General features: G+C 38.4%; 1 protein-coding gene across 2 annotated transcripts in view; it reads right to left on the reverse strand.

Annotated features, from left to right (window-relative positions):
• Window positions 1-18725, reverse strand: part of HBS1L (HBS1 like translational GTPase) — a 59822-nt gene extending 41097 nt beyond the window's left edge. Inside the window, exons 1-6 of one of the 2 annotated variants that reach the window (XM_063390059.1) lie at window positions 18525-18725; window positions 15827-15892; window positions 13911-14045; window positions 11596-11790; window positions 10767-10937; window positions 6765-6767 (exon numbers count right to left, since the gene is read on the reverse strand). In XM_063390059.1, coding sequence (XP_063246129.1) covers window positions 6765-6767; window positions 10767-10937; window positions 11596-11790; window positions 13911-14045; window positions 15827-15892; window positions 18525-18567 — 613 coding nt within the window. In that variant the 5' untranslated portion in view covers window positions 18568-18725. The remainder of the gene's footprint in view (window positions 1-6764; window positions 6768-10766; window positions 10938-11595; window positions 11791-13910; window positions 14046-15826; window positions 15893-18524) is intronic. The other variant, XM_063390058.1, reaches the window with a different exon arrangement.
• Window positions 18726-18908: the final 183 nt, after the last annotated feature.

Raw genomic sequence — 18908 nt, forward strand, 5'->3', positions numbered from 1 at the left:
CTGAAGGCTGTGAATGCAGAAGTTGAGATTATGAAAATGGGTCATATCTTGTCACCCAAGAAGAAAACAGTTCAAGTGTAACTAGAGACACACAAATGGTGGAATTTCTGTTATGTCTGATATGTATGCATGTGACATAATACACTGGACCATGCAACAGTTGTTGCTTTGTAATAACTCTGAATCATCCACAATACTGCAGAAACACATTCAGAAGACTGTACAGACATTAAGTTTGCATTGATGACACAAATTTTCTATGGAAGGTACAGTATTTGTAGTGAAAGATACTTAGCATGAACAGACACTGTGAAGTAATTTTGTGTTTAAAACTTGCATTTTTACACCATCCTGGCTTTTACTTTTTACCTTATTTTCTGAATTTTCCCAGGTTTCCTGTCAGCACTCAAGCACCTTTTTACCAGTAGGTAATGTATTTTCATCTATTTATTTTCCTGCCATTATTTTGGATTGGATATGCCACTTGCAACACTTAAATGTCTCACTAGTTTCTAGAGCTGAAATGCGTTAGTTTTCAACTGCAAAACACTACCATATCAGCATTCCCAACAGGCTTACTTTGAGTACTCAAGTGCAAATTTAAGGTAGGATTTATAATCTTTAATTGATACATGATAGCACTACAGCAGCAGTGATTCTCTCATCCTTAAAACAGGATTTTCAAAAAACAATCTGACTCAAATCATACCTTCCCGACAATCCAGCAATCCCACCTGAGATTTTAGTTATTTCTTCACTTTACCTTCTGAAGACACACAGAAAACCAAGTGATAGTTGATCTTTACCATGACCTGAATGGACTGAGATAGAAGAACACTGTAAGAATAAGTAGAGCTATGGTTTCCCCAGGATCTCTGGTTCTTCTGGAATCCTAAAGTTCTAAAAAGGACACAATATTTTTTAGTTTCATCAAAGTTCTCTTAGCTTCCAAGCAAAACATCCAGTTTTCATACATGATACAGTCAACTATGGAAATGACTTTGTATTGGTTTACACTTTGTCCTAACAAAAGTAAATCAAACTGGTGTTAGACGACCATAAAGGAAAACTCAGAAAAAGCCTGGAGTGTCACTTTTTCCAGTGTAGGTGTACAGTATAAATGAGGAGAATCTCAAAAATGTATTTCAAAGGATTTTAAGAAGCTTTTCATGGCTGGTGACACATTTTTCCCTGAAATAAGCCACTTCCTTTCTAAAACCCACACAGCACCTCCGTGTCAAGATCCAGCAACTTCACAAAGTCTGTGTATGTATTTTTCTTACCCAAAACACAGAACTCTTAAATTCGCATTTACTTTCCATGGTTTAAGATATATCATGTCAGATTTCAAGCATTTCCATTGAGAAAAGAACTTATTTTCTGTCACAGACTGACTGCATTAACATATCTGAGCATAATTAAGTGCAATAGGTCCTCATCTCTACAGCAGGTATTTGAGAATTGTCATGTTACAGAAAGTTACCACAACCAACTGAAGCTGGGAATAAAAACTTCTTCTGAGCTACCAATGTATAAATAATGGATTTTCAAATGAGCAAAATCAAATCATCCGAGCCTGATATGATAAATGACAGCAAAACTGATGAACTCTAAAGCTAATGAAAATATACTATATATCACCATTAAACTTCAGAATGTTTGCTCTTCTTTGGAATTCTCCCTATATATAAAATCCAAAAGTATCAGTTTGTCTGGTTTTGGTTGAGATTTTTTTGTCATTGAAGGCTCCCAACTTCATTTGTCATTAACCACAACCAGAATTAAAGCACATTAAAGCACAATAATCTGCATTCTGACTCTCTGCATTAGGAAGTAACTGCTATCAAAATGTCCTTCAGCAACATAAAAAGACAGAAACAAGTAAGTATTTGTCCATGGAAAGAGAAACACCTATCATTCTGAATCAAAACCAAATCTTGCTGCATTTAACTGAGTGAAAAGAAAGAGCTATTTACATCAAGTCACATTGTGGTGATGTTTGTGTGATTTTTTCATTTTTAACTGCTGCTGGTGTAAAGCAAAAATTAAGGAAGATATTTCTACAAGACAGGCAAAAAAATCAGAAAATGAAAAGAAACATTAACAAAATGCAAGGTAAGGACTTGCCAATTTTATTTGTGTTTTTCTTGAAACTGCTTACACTGTATTATGTCAAAATCCTGAATATATGCAGAATAAAAAGTATAAACCAAAAATACATGCCAGTGAAGAAACACCTGTTTCTCTACTAACACCTATTAACTGCTACTCTATTAGAGAAAAGAAGCAGTAAAGTCCAACATCTACAAACCTAGACTTAAATGTGACATGTGCTCTATTCCTAGATTATCTGGCATGTCACGAGTAAGGCTTTTCAGCTTCCTGTGCCTTACTTTCAACTTTGACTCTTTACTGTGAAGTTTGTTTCTTATTAAATATTTAGAAAAATAGACCTGTTCTTGGTGCTATTCTTGAGAAATTGCCATAAAACAAAATAGCCTGTGCCACCACAAACACAACTCAACTCTAGACTCTTTGCTGCCCCAACAATAATCAAACCAAACACACTCAGTTCACAGAGCTTTTATTTCCTGCAAGGACTGCACATTTACAGACATCTGACCTCCTTGTTGCTCAAGCATCACTAAAATCAAAAATCTTAATGTCATAAAGTGGTTAACAATTCCGTTAATGGTGCCTGAAATGGAATAGAACCTTGCTCAATCACCAGTATCTGTTCTGTAATACTAACACAAGCAAAAAGAAATGAAAACGTAGTTTAGCTAGGAAAAAAACATGCAAAAATGAAACGAAAATGCAGAAAATGGAGATTTTTTTCACTAAAGGTACCATTTTCAGATAAATATTTTTTAGAAATTTGAATTTTAAGAAAGATTTCTCAGAGAACTCATAAATACCAGCTACATTTCCTGAAACAAAAATCTTTGTCTTGACTATAGTGAGAACAGCTTCCTACAAGACTGTGTTTCAAATTGCAATCTTTGAATACCACTAATACTAGAACAAAGGACACCTGAGAAATGCTACACACGTCACGAACATATGCCACCAGTCAAAAAAGAGAAGTCTGTATTAAGCTTTCACTCTTTCATGTCATGGATAAAAAGACTGAAAATATCAAAATAATGTCCATCTTCATCAGCTATTACCTCCATACATGGACAAAATCACAAAATTACAGCATATTCTGAGTTGGAAGGGAGCCACAAAGCACCAAGTCCAGCTCCTAACCCTGCACAGCACCATCCTCAAGAGTCACACCATGTGCCTGAGAGCATTGTCCAAACACCTCCTAAACTGTGTCAGGCTGGTGCTGTGACCATTTCCCTGGGAAGTCTGTTCCAGTGCCCAGCCACCCTCTGGGTGAGGAACCTTTTACTTATATCCAACCTGAGCTTCCCTCTTACACAACTTCAGGCCATTCCCTCAGGTCAGTCTGTGGTCTGGTGACCACAGAGATCAGTGTCTGCCCCTCCTCTTCCCCTCATGAGGAAGCTGCAAACTTTTGGGATGTTCTTCCCTCAGTCTCCTCCAGGCTGAACAGACCAAGTGACCCCAGCTGTTCCTCATGTGGCTTCCACCCCATGGCCCTTCACCATCCTCATGGTCCTCCTTTGCATGCTCTGTAATAGTTTAATGTTATTATGGTGTGGCACCCAGAACTGCCCCCAGCACTGGAGGTGAGGCTGTCCCAGCTCAGAGCAGAGCAGGACAATCCCCTCCCTTGCCTGGCTGGCCATGCTGTGCCCGATGTCCCCCAGGACAGGGCTGGCCCTCCTGGCTGCCAGGGCACTGCTGGCTCATGTTCAACTTGCCAATGACCACCCCCAGGTCCCTTCCTGTGGCGCTGCTCTCCAGCCTCTCATTCCCCAGTCTGTGTGTACTTCCAGGGCTGTCCCACCCCAGGTGCAGAATCTGACACTTTCCCTTGTTGACCTTCACTTGGCTGGTGACTGCCCAACCCTCCAATTTATTGAGGTCTCTCTGCAAAGCCTCTCCGTCCCCAGGGGAGTCAGCAGCTCCTCCCAGTTTTCCATCATCTGTGAATTTGGACACAGAACTGGAAGGGATAATGAGCAAGTTATTTATGCAGATGTTGTAGAGCACACAGGCTAGGATGGAGCCCAACTAGAGATGTCTGATGTCACCTCACTCACTATAAACCTTTGTGCCCAATCCATGAACCAGCGGTTCACCCATCTTATGATGTGTTTATGCAGCTGTGTGCTGGACATTTTGTCTGGAAGGATCTTGTGAGAGACAATATCAAAAGCTTTACTGAAATCCAAAAAGATTACAACAACTGGATTCCCTTGGTCAACTAGGCAGGTTACCTTGCCATCAAACAAAATTAAGATGGGACTTTCCTCTCATGAAGCCATACTGGCCGTGACCACTGACTGTTGTCTTTCAGATGTTTTTCAATACCCCCCAGAATAATCTCCTCCATAACTTTATCAGACACAGAAGTGAGACTGACAGGCCTGTAGTTTCTGGGGTCCTCCTTAATGCCCATCTTGAAAATTGGGACAATACTCACCAGCTTCCAGTCAGCTGGAACCTCACTGATGACAAGGAAATACTTCACAAGCAACTCTTCTCTAAGTTCTCCATTATCTCATAAAACGAGCAAAATAATTTTCACTATCTTTTCATAAGTCTAATCCTTAAGAAATGGTTCAAGGATTCTCTCTCAAATTTCTCATTTTAATCTCTACAGACTTCAACCATTTTACAGGTTCTAGTCACCTTCTGGTTCTTATTATTACCAGAATCTTATAGGGCATTGGGTTATTTTCTAAAGGAATCCTAACACTAAGCATACTAATCAGTTATTTGAGCAACCAACTACTGCAAACCTCAGAAGTCACTGACAATTGTTTCTAATGGGCCATTTTTAAGCAGGCAATGTAAAGAATCTACAAACCACATAAAGAACACTTCCATGATGACACTAGAATCTGATGAGCTATTTCACATAGATTGTTCATCCCAAGAATCACCTAAAATCACAAACTGCAATTAGCTTTTACTTTTTGGTGAAATGGTGTACTTGAACAGACCATACAAATGAGCAACTGCTGCATAATACAGCAATACTAAAACAGAGACCCACTCCTACTGGACTGCATTGAGACAGCAATTTCGGAAGACAAGAGCGTGCTTAAAATAAATAAATAAATCACCACTGGCTTTTTGTTTCATCACATTGTTCTCCAGTGCAGATAGGTAACTTGGACTAATGACATTTTGTCATCATCTAATTAGAAGTCTGGACACAGTAAAATGAACATGAAATCTAAGTTTATCAGCTGTCTACATTTCAACAAAATGAAACAAACAAACAAAAAAAAGATAACCATAAAAATTCAACTCAATTTCAAAACAAAACAACAAAAAACAAACACAAACAACTCCGAAGGGGGAAAAAACCTAACAACAACCCAAGAAACAGAGAAGCACCCTCTCACAGCACTTTAGGAAGTTTACTACATGAATTACAATGTCATGAAATATTTGCTTGAAATATTGATCCACAAGCAAACCTAATACAAAAATATTTTTAAAATTTGAGAACTTGAATACTTTATATTTTAAATAGATGTGACTGATCATTTGTATAACCCTAGCCTACAGCTCTTGTATAAATGTAAACTACCGCCCTAGTATAATGGCACTGTAATAAACTACATATGCTTCAGAAAAAGACGTGCTTCAGAAAAAGACAAGCCATATTCTATCTTCATACAAATCTTTTGTCCAGATATTCATTTTTGCAGTAGTAGTTATTGCTGTTTAACTTTTTGCATAAGTGCAGATTTTCAGAAGTTGTTGATTACAAAAAAATATTTTTGAATGGCACAGTAAGTAAATAGGGCAAAACACAAGACTGGCACAGTAAGTAAACAGGGCAAAACACAAGACTGCAAAGACTACCTCCCTCCACTAATTAATATCTTAGAAATAACATTTGGAGATACTATCGTGCAACAGTTGTAGAAATTCAAGCAGCTTGCTGCATGAGAAGCTTAAGATCTTGAGAACTGTCCAAATAGATTTTTCCTTACTTTCTCCAAAGCAATCTTCTGAGCAAAGAATGCCCATGTAAACCTAGACAAGAACTGGAGTCTGTTTCCACAATAGATACAAACATTACAGAACATTCAACTCTATTTCTATTAGATAAGTTAAAAAGAAATTGTAATTAACTCAGTCCTTTAATAATATGCATTTTATTTACATAAATAAAGCAACATCCAGAAGTCAATTTTGTATTAAAAATAGTCAGCAGCCATTTAAAAATTATGCTCAAAATAAATTTGATGCATTAAATGCCTGAAGAGTATACAGTAGTAGTATGTCTATGCAGTTTAATATTATCTTTTTCTGTATCTACACAAACACAGACAAGTATTTTGCAATGTTAATATGTGAATTCCAGAACAAGTAACACAATTAACCCATATTAGCCAAATAGACAGTAGCTGCAAAATGAGGGGGGAAATCATATACATAAGAAAATAAGCTCACTGTGTCAAGCACAAAACAGGCATATTTAGTTTACTAGAATTCTAACATTCATGAGGCACAAACCCTTCAGTGCAGAGATCAAACACAGTTGTTACACAAAAATGCCACATACCATATCATGCAGTATTCTAACACAATTAAACCTGTCCTTGATACCATAAACTTCATTCAGTAAAGAATTAAAGGAATAATTAAAGAAATTATTAAAATACCTGCTTAATTTAAAAAGCAAATGCAGTGACACAATACTTCTTGTTTAGAAAAACAAAACTATAAAATTGTCTAGGCATGAAAATAAATCTCTGCTGAAAATCAATTGGAATTCAGGTTTATCCACCACTTAGGTACCTTCACCACTGTTCAGCCTGCAGGTCTGTATTAATTCAAGGCTTACCTCAGATTCAAACTTACTCCAGGATTGCAAACTGAGGAAAAATCCCTCCCCTACTGTTTACACACTGAACAGCATATACTCCTCCTTCATGACCACTAACACCACAGTAAAATGCCAATGAAAAAGTAATTATATATGAAAATCTAGCTACCTAACAAGATCCAAAGTTGTTTACTAAGGTAACAATCCCACAACAAGACTCATGGTAAACATACAACGCTGATGGTCCTTGGATTCAGTCAATTGTTCAAGCTTTAATCTGCACGAAAACTATGTCAAAACTGAGCTCCAAGTACTACACGCTGGCCCCTACTATTTCTTCCAATGGTATCCACAGGACCTGTATTTAGTTGCATGTCCAGTTCATGCTCTAAAATTACTACAAATGCAAAGAAGTCTAATGCACGTAAGGGCAGCCAGGAGAATGAAAAAACAGACCAAAACCAAAGAGAAGTTAGAGAAAATAAGAAAAGGCTTAGATGGGAAAGCAAAGCTATTCAATTTTAAAAGACTTACATGTATTAGAAATCTCTACTGACATTAATTAAGGCCTTTGGAGTATTTGAAACACAGAAAAGCAAAAAACCACCTACAAATATAACAGGCATGACAATGCCAAACGTTGCACTCTCATTTTATGTTGAAAAAATAGAATTTGTCTAGTAGAAAAATACACACAATTTTGGGGAAAGTGAGCTTCAATTACGAACTCTGTTAATAGGACCCTTTGATCAGTAGGAAAAAAAGACTTGTATTTTTAAGCAGGGGGAAGGTAAAGCTTGGATTAACTATAGAGAAACAGAACACTGAAAAGCATTTCATATTCTTGACATAGTCGAATTTGCAATTACTAATTAATAAAACAACCAGTATTACAATCAGTATCCACAGGACTTCTATAGAAAGTCTTCTCAGGAAATCATTTATGCTCCTGCTAACAAACTTATCAGATCATAGTATGTACACTGGGTTATATTATTTAATCCTTCAAAGGAACTCAAATATGTTGGGATAGATTAACACACCAATTGGAACATAAACACTGCAGCACTGTCATTATATAAAACTTTTATTAATTAGGGTAAGAAACATTAATTTCATTCACAAGGTCAAAGATCACACTGTTTTTAGTCCTAAATGACAAATGCATCAGCTAGACAAACAAGCAAAATATACAGACCATTAAATTTTTACCTGAGAGACCTGGAACATGTTTTATTTTATTTGCAAACAAAATCATAGTGCAACGTGAAGTAAGGAATAAACCTAAAGATTTTGTCTTCTTTTTGATGTAATATGCTCAACAAGCATTAGATTAAAACTAGACGAAAGTTATATTTACTGTTTCATACTAGCTGCCAAGTTTAGTCAGTGTATGAACACACATTTTTCTAGTTGCAGCAGTATCTCTATTGAACTTATTGTGCTCTGAATCTAAAATACTGACACTGGAAATATATTAGAGGTCATAATGTGTATTAAAAGGAAATTTAAAACATGCAGCTTCTAATTTGAGTAACAGGGCACCATAGTAAGTCCAGAATGTTCTGATTAGGATCTTTCATCTAGATTCAAACTAACAGCAATGGGTGCAAACAGTAGAAGAGAATGCATTTCCATTTCTAAAGGAAGTTTTCTTCAAAAAAGACCAGAGGCAGACACAAATAGCACTTAAGCTTTGCCTGAACTTTTTTTTTCCATTGAGCAAAGACTCTCATGCTATAGTTTAAAGAACCAATACTTTAGTACTTCTCTGAAAGACTTGAGAATAAATAATAGAATCCTAGGAAAACTTCTTATAAAATTCATGCAGCATGTACATACCTATAAAATTGCTGGTTTAAAATGCTGGATATCACATTTTGATCGCTAATTGGAGTCAGGGGGGCACAACAACAATTTAATTGCTTGCTCCCCTACAAATTTGGTCCTATCAAAAAATGTACACATGTACTACCACAGCCAGAGCTGTCAAAACCTGAGGTCCTTGAGGCTTTTAAAAACTAAAGGCATTTCTGTTGAAATAGTGTGATCAGTAAAAAGACAGAATAATGACGTTGACTGAAAACATCCATTACAAGACTGGCAGTTTAGTAACACACCTTTATCTGAAAATCTAACCTTAAGAATATTTAAGAAAACAGTTGTAATATAAACTGAGGTTCCTGCTCCCCAAACTATACACCATATAGCAAAAGTAAGTTACTTTACAAAATAATAATTCACTGTTCTTCCCAACAAACTGTATCTTCAATACCTAGAGCAATATTTCAAGAAATCCAATGGTGTTTACAGAATTTTGTACATGCAGTAAAGTTCAAAGCTTTCCAAAAGTTAAAAATGTTAAACTGTCTGTGAAAATTATGCAAAAATTAAGATATTCAGTGCAACACTTTGAAATCTCACATAGAAATCCTAGCTATCTGCAAGAATTGTAATATGTCAATTTAAAAAATACAAAAAAATCAATTCTGGATCATAAATAGGTCCTATGTAATTTTTTATAATATAATGCAGTATCAATGCTAATGCTTTTTTTTCTCCCATCACTGTCTTGTAAAAGCCTTTCTTTGGTTAGCTTTCACAATATCATCAGGAGATGCTGATTTGAAGTCAAACGGTGTTATGGTTATGGTAGGACCGGTTTCCTTGGGTTTTACATCTTGTACTTGTCTACTGTACAGGAAAGTTTTATGTATCCCAACTGCGCGCCGCTTAAACGCTTTCGGAGGATAACGGAGGCACAAGGTTAAAGCAAAAGCTGAAGGTCTTGCACGCAGCGCCTTTATCCATGAAACGGACAAATCCTGCCTCTTAAGACTAGGTCCTTTTTTGGGTTTTCTGTTTGTTTTGGCAAAACCAGAACACTTTCCTTGTTTTTCTTTTACAAGTTTTGTTTCAGGACTTAAGATATTTGATTGTCCTCCCATACTTTTCTCTGTAGATACACCTGCATTTTTTACAAGGACACTTAAATCAATGTTGGTTCCTTGGGAGGGCCTCAGTTCAATTACATCACGCACGGGCAAATCCGTCCTTTGCTCAGTTTTATCTATTTCAATAGTCTCTGCTATTAAATCTGAGAGCGATAAATTCTCAACCTCCTTTACTGGAGAAACTTTAGAAAGGGCTAGAGAAGACAAAGATCCTGTTAGCTCTGGCATCCCACCTGAAGTTTGGGGTTGACTTACTAGTTGTGATAATGATGAGGTTCCCAATTTCCTATCAGTGAGACTTGCTGTTGACTGGGTGTAAAGATCAGCCAAAGAGTAACAGTGGCTAGCACTGCTTTCCTGGTGCTCCTGAAGCAAGTCAGCCAATGACGTACTTCCAGGTCTTAACACTGGCAAAGCAGCCATGTCTGAAGAGGGATTTTCTTGCTTTCTACTTTGTGTGAGTGAAGAAAAATTTTCAAGAAGTTCATTCTTTTTATTCACAGTAAGACTGACTTCATTATCAAGAGCCAAGCTTCCTAGAGCACTTGCTAAACATGGAGGACTATAAAAGTTTGTATTACTATTACAATCAGAAGTTTTTGAGGAAACATGAGGAATGCTGTGTTCAGGACTCAGAGAATCACAAACCACACTCTGCATCAGCAAGGATTTCAAGTCCAGTGTTTCCTTGCATTTCCATGAGTTACTTCCTATGCTAGAGTAAACACCTTGACTGTCAGGAACCGAACTTACTGCATTAGCCCTTTCTGGTAGTTGCTTCTCTGCCTGTTTATTCACAGGTTCACAGAATGATCCTTTACACAAATCATCACTGAATGCAGATGACAGAACAAGTGAAGAGGATTTCAATCCTTCCCTTTCACATGAAGGTATATTGGATTTTTCAAAATTGGTGGTTAAAGAATAAAGAGCTGAATCATTTTTGGCTGTCAAGTTTCCAAACCCAGGTTTGTCGATGCTGTCAGCAAAATTGTCTACTGCACAAGAAAAATTGTCTGCATCAACACACATTTCTGGACAACAATGTAAGTCTCCTTACCTTACAATAGCCAATAATTTTCAGATGGAAGTCCAGTCACAACGAAATATCCCATTTTTTAAAAGTTGACAGCAGCAACAAAAAAAAAAAAATCAAGAAACATGAAAAGGCATTTAATTACTAAGTGTCATCCAAAGGAAAGGAATGTTCTACAATTAAAGTACAGGTATCTACTGAAATACATAACAAACTTTAAAAATCAGCAGAGAATGCCAGTAAAGACTACAAGTATTTAAGTAAAACTCAAAATAAGAAAGTTATTGTATAGACACTATCCAAAAAGGGAGATACTAGGGATGCAAGTTGTCAGTTTACCAAACAAATAACAGAAGCACTAAAAATTTAAAGATGCTTTCTGAATATAAGGACATGCATTAATTCCCTTAAGTCATATATTATCATTCAGAAACAATCATGAACTGCAGATGGTCACAGCTCGAATTTAAACTGACACTGAGGTGTTATTTTGACTTCTAGCTCAAGAAAAGCTCTTTCCTTTAAATGTTTTAGAATACACATGAAGTAAGTCAGTCTTACTATTTTCCAGGAAATGACTATTGCAATGATAAGAGACTTCACAGTTTGTAAAGCCCAAATTAAACTGTTGATAGGAATGAATCACCTTGAATGCAAACAATTAAATGTAAGTATACCTTTTGTAGTCTTTGCTAAAATCACAGCATCCTTATTCTTGGTCTTCATATTTTGCTTACTGCCTTGTGAAAGCACAAGATTCAAAGCCTTTTGTACATCAAAATTAGTATCCAGCACTGCTTGCACCATTGCTTGTTCTGGTATGGACTCTGCCAAAACTTCTCTCATTTGATCAAGGCATGAATTCAGACGGGCTGAAAGAAACACATCACTGTTACAAGCTGCCCAAAAGTGTATCTTCAATGGCCTAACCACTAGCACCACGCCTCTGATTAGCGAACAGAAGGTAAAAATATTACAATAAGGGTTAAAACCTTTAAAAATCAATTTCAATCTCATTTACTCCCCTGATGGAATTTGTTCCCACACCCTGCTGAATATTTGACCTATTTCAGATATTGTAATGAAGAACATATTACTATTTATTAATCTAGAAAGTCTCAGTAGTAAAATATTTTGATACCGTAAAATAACTACCTTCACTTCAAAGAAGACATACAAATCATCACCTTAAAATCATCCAAATATGGTAAGTCAACATAGAATCCCACTGAACAGCACATGTTAAGTGTTTACAGATGCTACAATAAATACCCAAAGAAAAACAGTATTTTCAGGGTCCTTGGGCCTTACCAACCAAAAACCTGGATCAACATGTAAGGTTTTAAACTACCTGTAATCTTGACCTTATCTAAACCTGCAATATATTTTTGGCTGATACAATCCATTTTCTTTGAAGCATATTTCTACAACTATAACCCTTTATGAAGATACTTGCTGCACTAAGAGCCTGAAAATTCACCAGGTTGCCACTCACTGGAAGCCATACGAACACTTAAGAGCAGAAGAAAATCTCCCTGAAATGCCAGTTTCTGCCAGTTCAGATTTTAGAAAACGGGAAGTGAAGAACAGGAAGACAGCAACATTTTTATTTGAACACCTCCTGGAAGATGTTAAAAGAAGTTTGCTTAAGGGAATTCACCACTACAGAATTCCAACCTCCATGAGATTACTTATATTAGCACCCTTTACCTGTAATTCAAATAGCAAGTGAATCTTCCCCAGACATCTGCCCTGCAGAACAAGTGTAGGCAGAGCCCTGCACAATGTGCTGTTGCCATTTTGCTATCTAACACTCAACAAGAGCAACCTTGTGAAACTCTTTGCAGCCACCCTGGCTACATCAATAATTTTGGATTAATGGCCAACACTACATACTGTATCAAACAATGGGCCTTGTGAGACCACTGCTGTTTTCACAGTAGAAGTAGATATTTTGAGGTTTCCTTTCCATCTTTTTTTAGTCCAAAATGTTACCTTCCTTCCTGCTTCAATACCAGTTCTTAACTGATTGAGTCTGTCAAAAGCATTCCCACAAAGCCAGAGGACTGCATTGTCTAGATCACCTGTACCACTACACTGGCTCATTCTTTCAAATTGCCCTCCACAGCTTTATTTCCTGCTGTAAAAACATGTATATTATTCCCCAATGTATCCTATTTAACCATATCTCTAAGCATTAGCTTAACTCCTACTAATTTACTTGACATGGAATCAAAATTCTTATAATTCACTGTTCTGAACTTTCTGCAACTTTTTAAAGTACCAAATTTCAACACACTTAAGTCTGATCTTTTCAACATTTTAAAAATAACCCTGATTATTTCCAAAACATTAAAAACTATATTAACTATTAATACTTAGGAAAGAGACTTGTGAATTTTTTCACAAAGCAAGTAGTTAGGCAATTAGACAGCAAGTTTAAAAAACAAAAGCAAGTATTTTTCCCCAACCACTCAGCTCAGAACTCAGCTTGTAACATGTAATTCATGGCTGCAAGATTGAATGGAAAAATAAGTCTTACAAATTCAAAATAGGGTAAGAAAAGATTGCACAGAATATTGGCTACTCTTTCAAGGAAATGTGAGACTTTGAAAACCTTTGAATACTGCTAATTGGTAGAATTTGGAATGCAAAACAAAAAGAAATCAATCTAAGACTAATACTCAGTTTATAATATTCAAGAGTCAGTATTTGAGCTGTTGGTGCAGCTGTTCTAATGTCTCCACATAAAATCTCATTATTTCTAGTAAGAAACTAACAACGCATTTCAATGTATGCAATCAAGTTACAACTAGCACACAAAAGGTGGTTACAAACTTGAAGAATGACCACTGAAGGTGGCTCCCTGAAGGGTACAAGATTCCAAAATTGTGAGCAACGGCAGTCAAGTAAGAAACATTAATTTAAGCCTACTCCAGTAAATCTTTAATTCATGTCAGAGATTATTCTGATAGTTGTTCTCTATAATTACCTCTATCAACTTCAGTCAATTGATGAGTGGGTGTAAAACAATCAGCAGCAGCATCGGTACCTTCACAGCCATATTCTTCTAATGGCTCAGCAAACGTGGCTGGTTTGTCTCGTCTGGAGTAAATAAATTGAGCTGCTGCATTAGGTAAAAAGAAAAGTATTAAAAAAAAAGTCAACTGGTTTTTCCTCCTTTAAAAGCAAAACATAACTAAAGGTAAAGTAAGTTCGGATGCCAAACAGTTGCAGTGGTTTCAAGGGGGTGGTGAGAGACTACTGTACAATAACTACTACCTGTGGACTGCACAGAGCACACAACAGTTCATGCTAGGATATAAATGATATAAATAAGTTGCCACTACAGTGAAGCTACAGGCTGGGCAATATCCTTGTATCCACAGAATGCAATAACTCAGTCACAGAATGCACAGTTCAGCATTACAAAAAAAAATTATACTTCAGGTTTGAAAAACAGTATTTTCTATACAAATCTATGGCCTAATGTCTTTAGAACCTTACACAACCATTTCTAAACTCAGTTTAAATTTTAGTAAGTTAGCACGAAATTAACATTGCTTTTATAGTGTGTGACTGCTAAATTACTGATAAGAATTCGATGGAGTTGAACACATCCTTTCTTTCTTGAAATTTCATTAGAAATACAGCCCATGAGTAAAAACACATATTCACACAAAACTTTAAACAAGTGTGTGGTTTCACTCTGATTTAGCAACATTAAGGCATATACAGATAAAGACCAGAAAAAGAGCCCCAGTCATTATACTGTCTCGGAAATGTGCAAAGCATAATGTAAACAAATTGCCTTATGCCATGAAATATTCTCTCCAGCTCTGAAATCCACACTGAAAGCAGGCGTATATCCAGAAGCAGCAACTCTGAGCAACTGCTTCCCAAATGCATATACACCATTTCATACACAATCACCAGAACTGAAACAACTATTAAGATTGTTATACAATCTAGTTCAGATAATGCTATAATTGAAGCTTCCACACAAAGAGTTCTTAGGAAAATTACTGTGCACAAGGAGGAATTAATTTTGCCATTTATCAGTCTATACTTGGGCAAAAAGTACACATTGCACATTTTCATCACTGAAATCAACAACATAGGAGGGGACCAGAGTTTTAAAGACCTAATTATCTCAAGCTCCTGTGGCCAGAGGTCACACTACATCACAGTCACAGCAGATCAGATATCCTAAGCAGTTACCTGCAGTAGCACAGCTCCATGTCAACACCAGCTGTACTATTTCCAGGGCCTACTCAGCTCTAGAAGCACTGCCACCAAATCTGGGGAATCCCTAAACTGATAATCTTGCCTGAGACTTGACTGGAGAACACAACCTAATGGTTCTACAGCCAGGCTGATTCAGCTGGGCTTAGCCATTCCAATTATGCCCTTCCTGAGCACACAGCCATCTCTATTTTCTAAACCTACTTTGCAACATTGCAAATGCAGGAAGGCTGATTAGCTCCCCCAGTTAGTGATCTTGCATGAGAGGGCCAGCACTGCAACCCACAATGAGGCTCCCTGCCCTACATTTACTCAAAGTAGGGTAGAAGACATCAACTCCCAGGTGCACAATAACAACTGCTAAGTCCAGGTAGATGCCACTAACCATATGAAAAGACACCAAATGTTTCAAGATTATCAACACATTCCCACAGAGCAGATTTTTACATTACCAAGTACATTCCAATCATCTAAGATAATATACATGTAGAACTCAAGATGTGGCCAGTTGTCTAATGCCTAACACTACAAAACAGACTGGAACAGGATTATGGCCACTACACACTTTTCAAAAGTGTCACTAGCTTTTAAAATTTGTTTCAATTTAGAAATAAATATCAGAACAGTATCAATGAACAATACTTGATAATTATTTGAACTAACCTGTTGAAGGAGAAATGCAATAATCATCTTCTACTGATTGGCCATACACATCATCATCTTCAAAGTCTATGAAGCAAAAACAGCAAGATTAATCTGCACAATTTCTAAATAAAATTATAATTTAAAGCAAGGGTTTTGCACAAGGTTTTATGAAATAATGCATTTCCTGTATTCTAGAAGTACAGGTAGGTTCTGTTTATTTACCTAGGTAAGAAATAACCTTCTAAGTTCCAATAATAGACTTTCACTACAATAATATAATTTATATTCATTAGCTGAAAATTTTCAAGAGGTACCATACTTCACACCTCCTCCTTCAGCATCTCCTTTGCCCTCACAGACTAACTCCAACTTTCTACAGATCCACAGATCTTTACCTATGGCATTTCTCTTGATATTTTTGCTTGACTTCTCAGTCCCCACTGCAGACTGACAGCTCAATTACAATTTCTACTCCAACAGTTCAGGATCAGCATTTATACTCCATTCCTATGCATTTCTCACCTTTTTTCTCTATTTTATGCTCACACCCATCCACCTTTCAAATGAAGTTCAGCAAGGCAAAAACACCAATCCACAATTCCCTTTGAATATGAAAAATTGTTTCAGGTAAAAAACAAGTATCTTACACACTTACCTAAAAATATAAAAATATATAAGAATACTCTTTCCTCATTAAAAAGGCCCCAAGAAACACAAAGAGTAAGTTAGGTACCTTTCCCTCCAAAAACTAATGCTAGTATTATGTCAATCTTAAAAAAAATGTGTAATTTTCATTAAGTAACAATGAAATACATGCAAAAAGTAGCAAGCTATTATCAAAGACACTACTGCACTTGGCAGTTTCACAAGTAACATCTGTTCTTAATTGTTTTAAAAGGCTGACCACATCATGCACTGACCATAAAAATGAGTATTTAAAAATTACATAAATTACAGAACACAGAGCAGAAACTACTGAAGCATTTCAGCTGTATTGCCAAGATATTTGCAGATGGAATATCACATTTGGTTATGATCACAATATCTCAGAAAGGAGAGGGGGAAAAATTGAACATGGTCAAATAAAGGCCAGAAGCTCTAAGGCCTCAGAAGTCTTCCTATGAAAGGAAATCAAAATATACTGCAAATATTTCATTTAGAAATGTGACTCATATTTGGGCATACAGTATCACATGCAGCATAAAAAGAACATATTGCATTTAATAGAGAAGAAGACAAAAAGTCTGTTTCGTTTGGGTTATAAATGATTCTGTGTGACTACAGAAGAAACATATGGTACAAGGGTAAACACCTGACATGCAACCTCACAGTCACGTTTCTAATAGCAGTAGCAACTTAATGGCTACAGCAAATTACTGTATCTCAGCACACTCATTCCGAGTCTGATGAGGGTATGAACACTGAAATTAATTCCATGGATTGCACACTCAACTTCTCAAAAGCCAGAGACTCCGCTGAAATCAACATTTCAACCAATCTGTGATGAAAAATGGTCTCTAGAGGATGAAAAAATCAAGCAGTAAAATTCCCAATCTAGTTCAAGATTTTGCCTATATTAAATATATTAATATTAATTTACACCAGCACAAACTGCAAGGTGGGCACATGCAGCCAGCACAGCTCACGTGAATTTACAACTTCCAAGAAATTCCAAGATCAGAGTGCAAAACCCAATTTGCACTACTATAATACACAAAAACCATGTAGTCTGTTCACTCAACAGAAGACCAGAGGTGGGCTGAAGCATTTCGTGCATTTTTTTAACACTCTGACAAAGTGAAGCACCAAAATTGCTGCTCCCTTACCAATGCGTTCTTTAAAATGTATGAACAGAAGTGTGTCCATTCCTTCACAGCCCAAGCCAACAAAAATAAAGACTTTCAGGGGGAAAAAGAAGACTGATTGGCTAAGTTTGGCTAAGTTAACAGGGCCAGGGCACAAAGAAAGCTGCAGTACTGCAGGTACAAGCCAAGTCCTTATGGAAAGAACTCCTTCACTCCACACAAGAAGCCTAAGTAAAATGAGACAGGTGCCTGAAAAAGAGATTATTCCCGAAATGCACAATTCCATCTTAAAGAATTACATTTCTTCCTCAAGTAATAGCTGCTGACTCTTATCTATTAATATCAGCAATACTTTGCTGGAGTTTGGCCGTGGATACAGTTTTTTAAGTTTTTCAAGACAAAAGATGGATGGGTTCAACTGTACTGAGGCTTTTTTCAAGTCAGCGCCGCTACTAAAAAGCACAGTCAATTTGGGCAGCTCAAGGCAACGCAGGCGCAACCCAGCTGTGGCTTGGAGCACGTACAAGGCCCCGCTCTCCCCGTGTGGAAGCTCCCGGGAGCCCGGCAGCGGGAGGAGATCCTGGGTGGCAGAGCGGCCACGTGTGCCCGACCCTCCCCGCTCGGGCGGGAAACGGGCCGGGAACGGGGCGGGGAGACGCCTCGCCCGGAGCCCCGTCCAACCCCCGCCGAGGGGAGGTGAGGGGGCGGCTTCTCCCCTCCCACCGCTCCTGACAGCCCCCCCGGGCCCTCCCCTACCGCCGTGCGGGCCCCGCCACACCCTCCTGCCCGCAGCCACCAGGACGGAGGCCCGGCCGGTGGCAGAGGCGCGGGTCGGCGGGAGCGCCGAGCGACCGGCAGCTGCGGCGGGCCCCGCAGCTCTGCCACCAGCGTCTGCTCGCCATAACCGCTACCTTCGTCGTAGTTATATCCTCGAACGTTCCTGTGCCGGGACATGACGACAACGACGGCGGCGGCCTCGCTCACCCGCCCGCGGTGGCCCTGGCGCGGCCGGCCTAGGTCGCCATGTTGAAGTCCGGCGGCGCCCGGCGGAATCCCCTCTTGCGCAGGCGCGGGGGGCGCCGCTTCCGCTCTGCCGCGCCGTGGGCATGCGCACGGCCCGGCCCGCCCGGCTCGCGCGCTGGCTCGGGTCGCGCGGGGCTGGGGGCGGCTCCCGCAGGCGCTCGCGCCCCGCCCGCGCGCCGGGCGCGGCTGAGGCGGCGCAGGGGGCGGGGGAGGCGCCGGGCCCGGGGGTGGCGGGGGTGGCACTCGGAGCTGAGGTGTAGCTGTTGCGGGGG

Source organism: Prinia subflava, chromosome 2, assembly GCF_021018805.1.
Source record: "Prinia subflava isolate CZ2003 ecotype Zambia chromosome 2, Cam_Psub_1.2, whole genome shotgun sequence".
Lineage (NCBI taxonomy): Eukaryota > Metazoa > Chordata > Aves > Passeriformes > Cisticolidae > Prinia > Prinia subflava.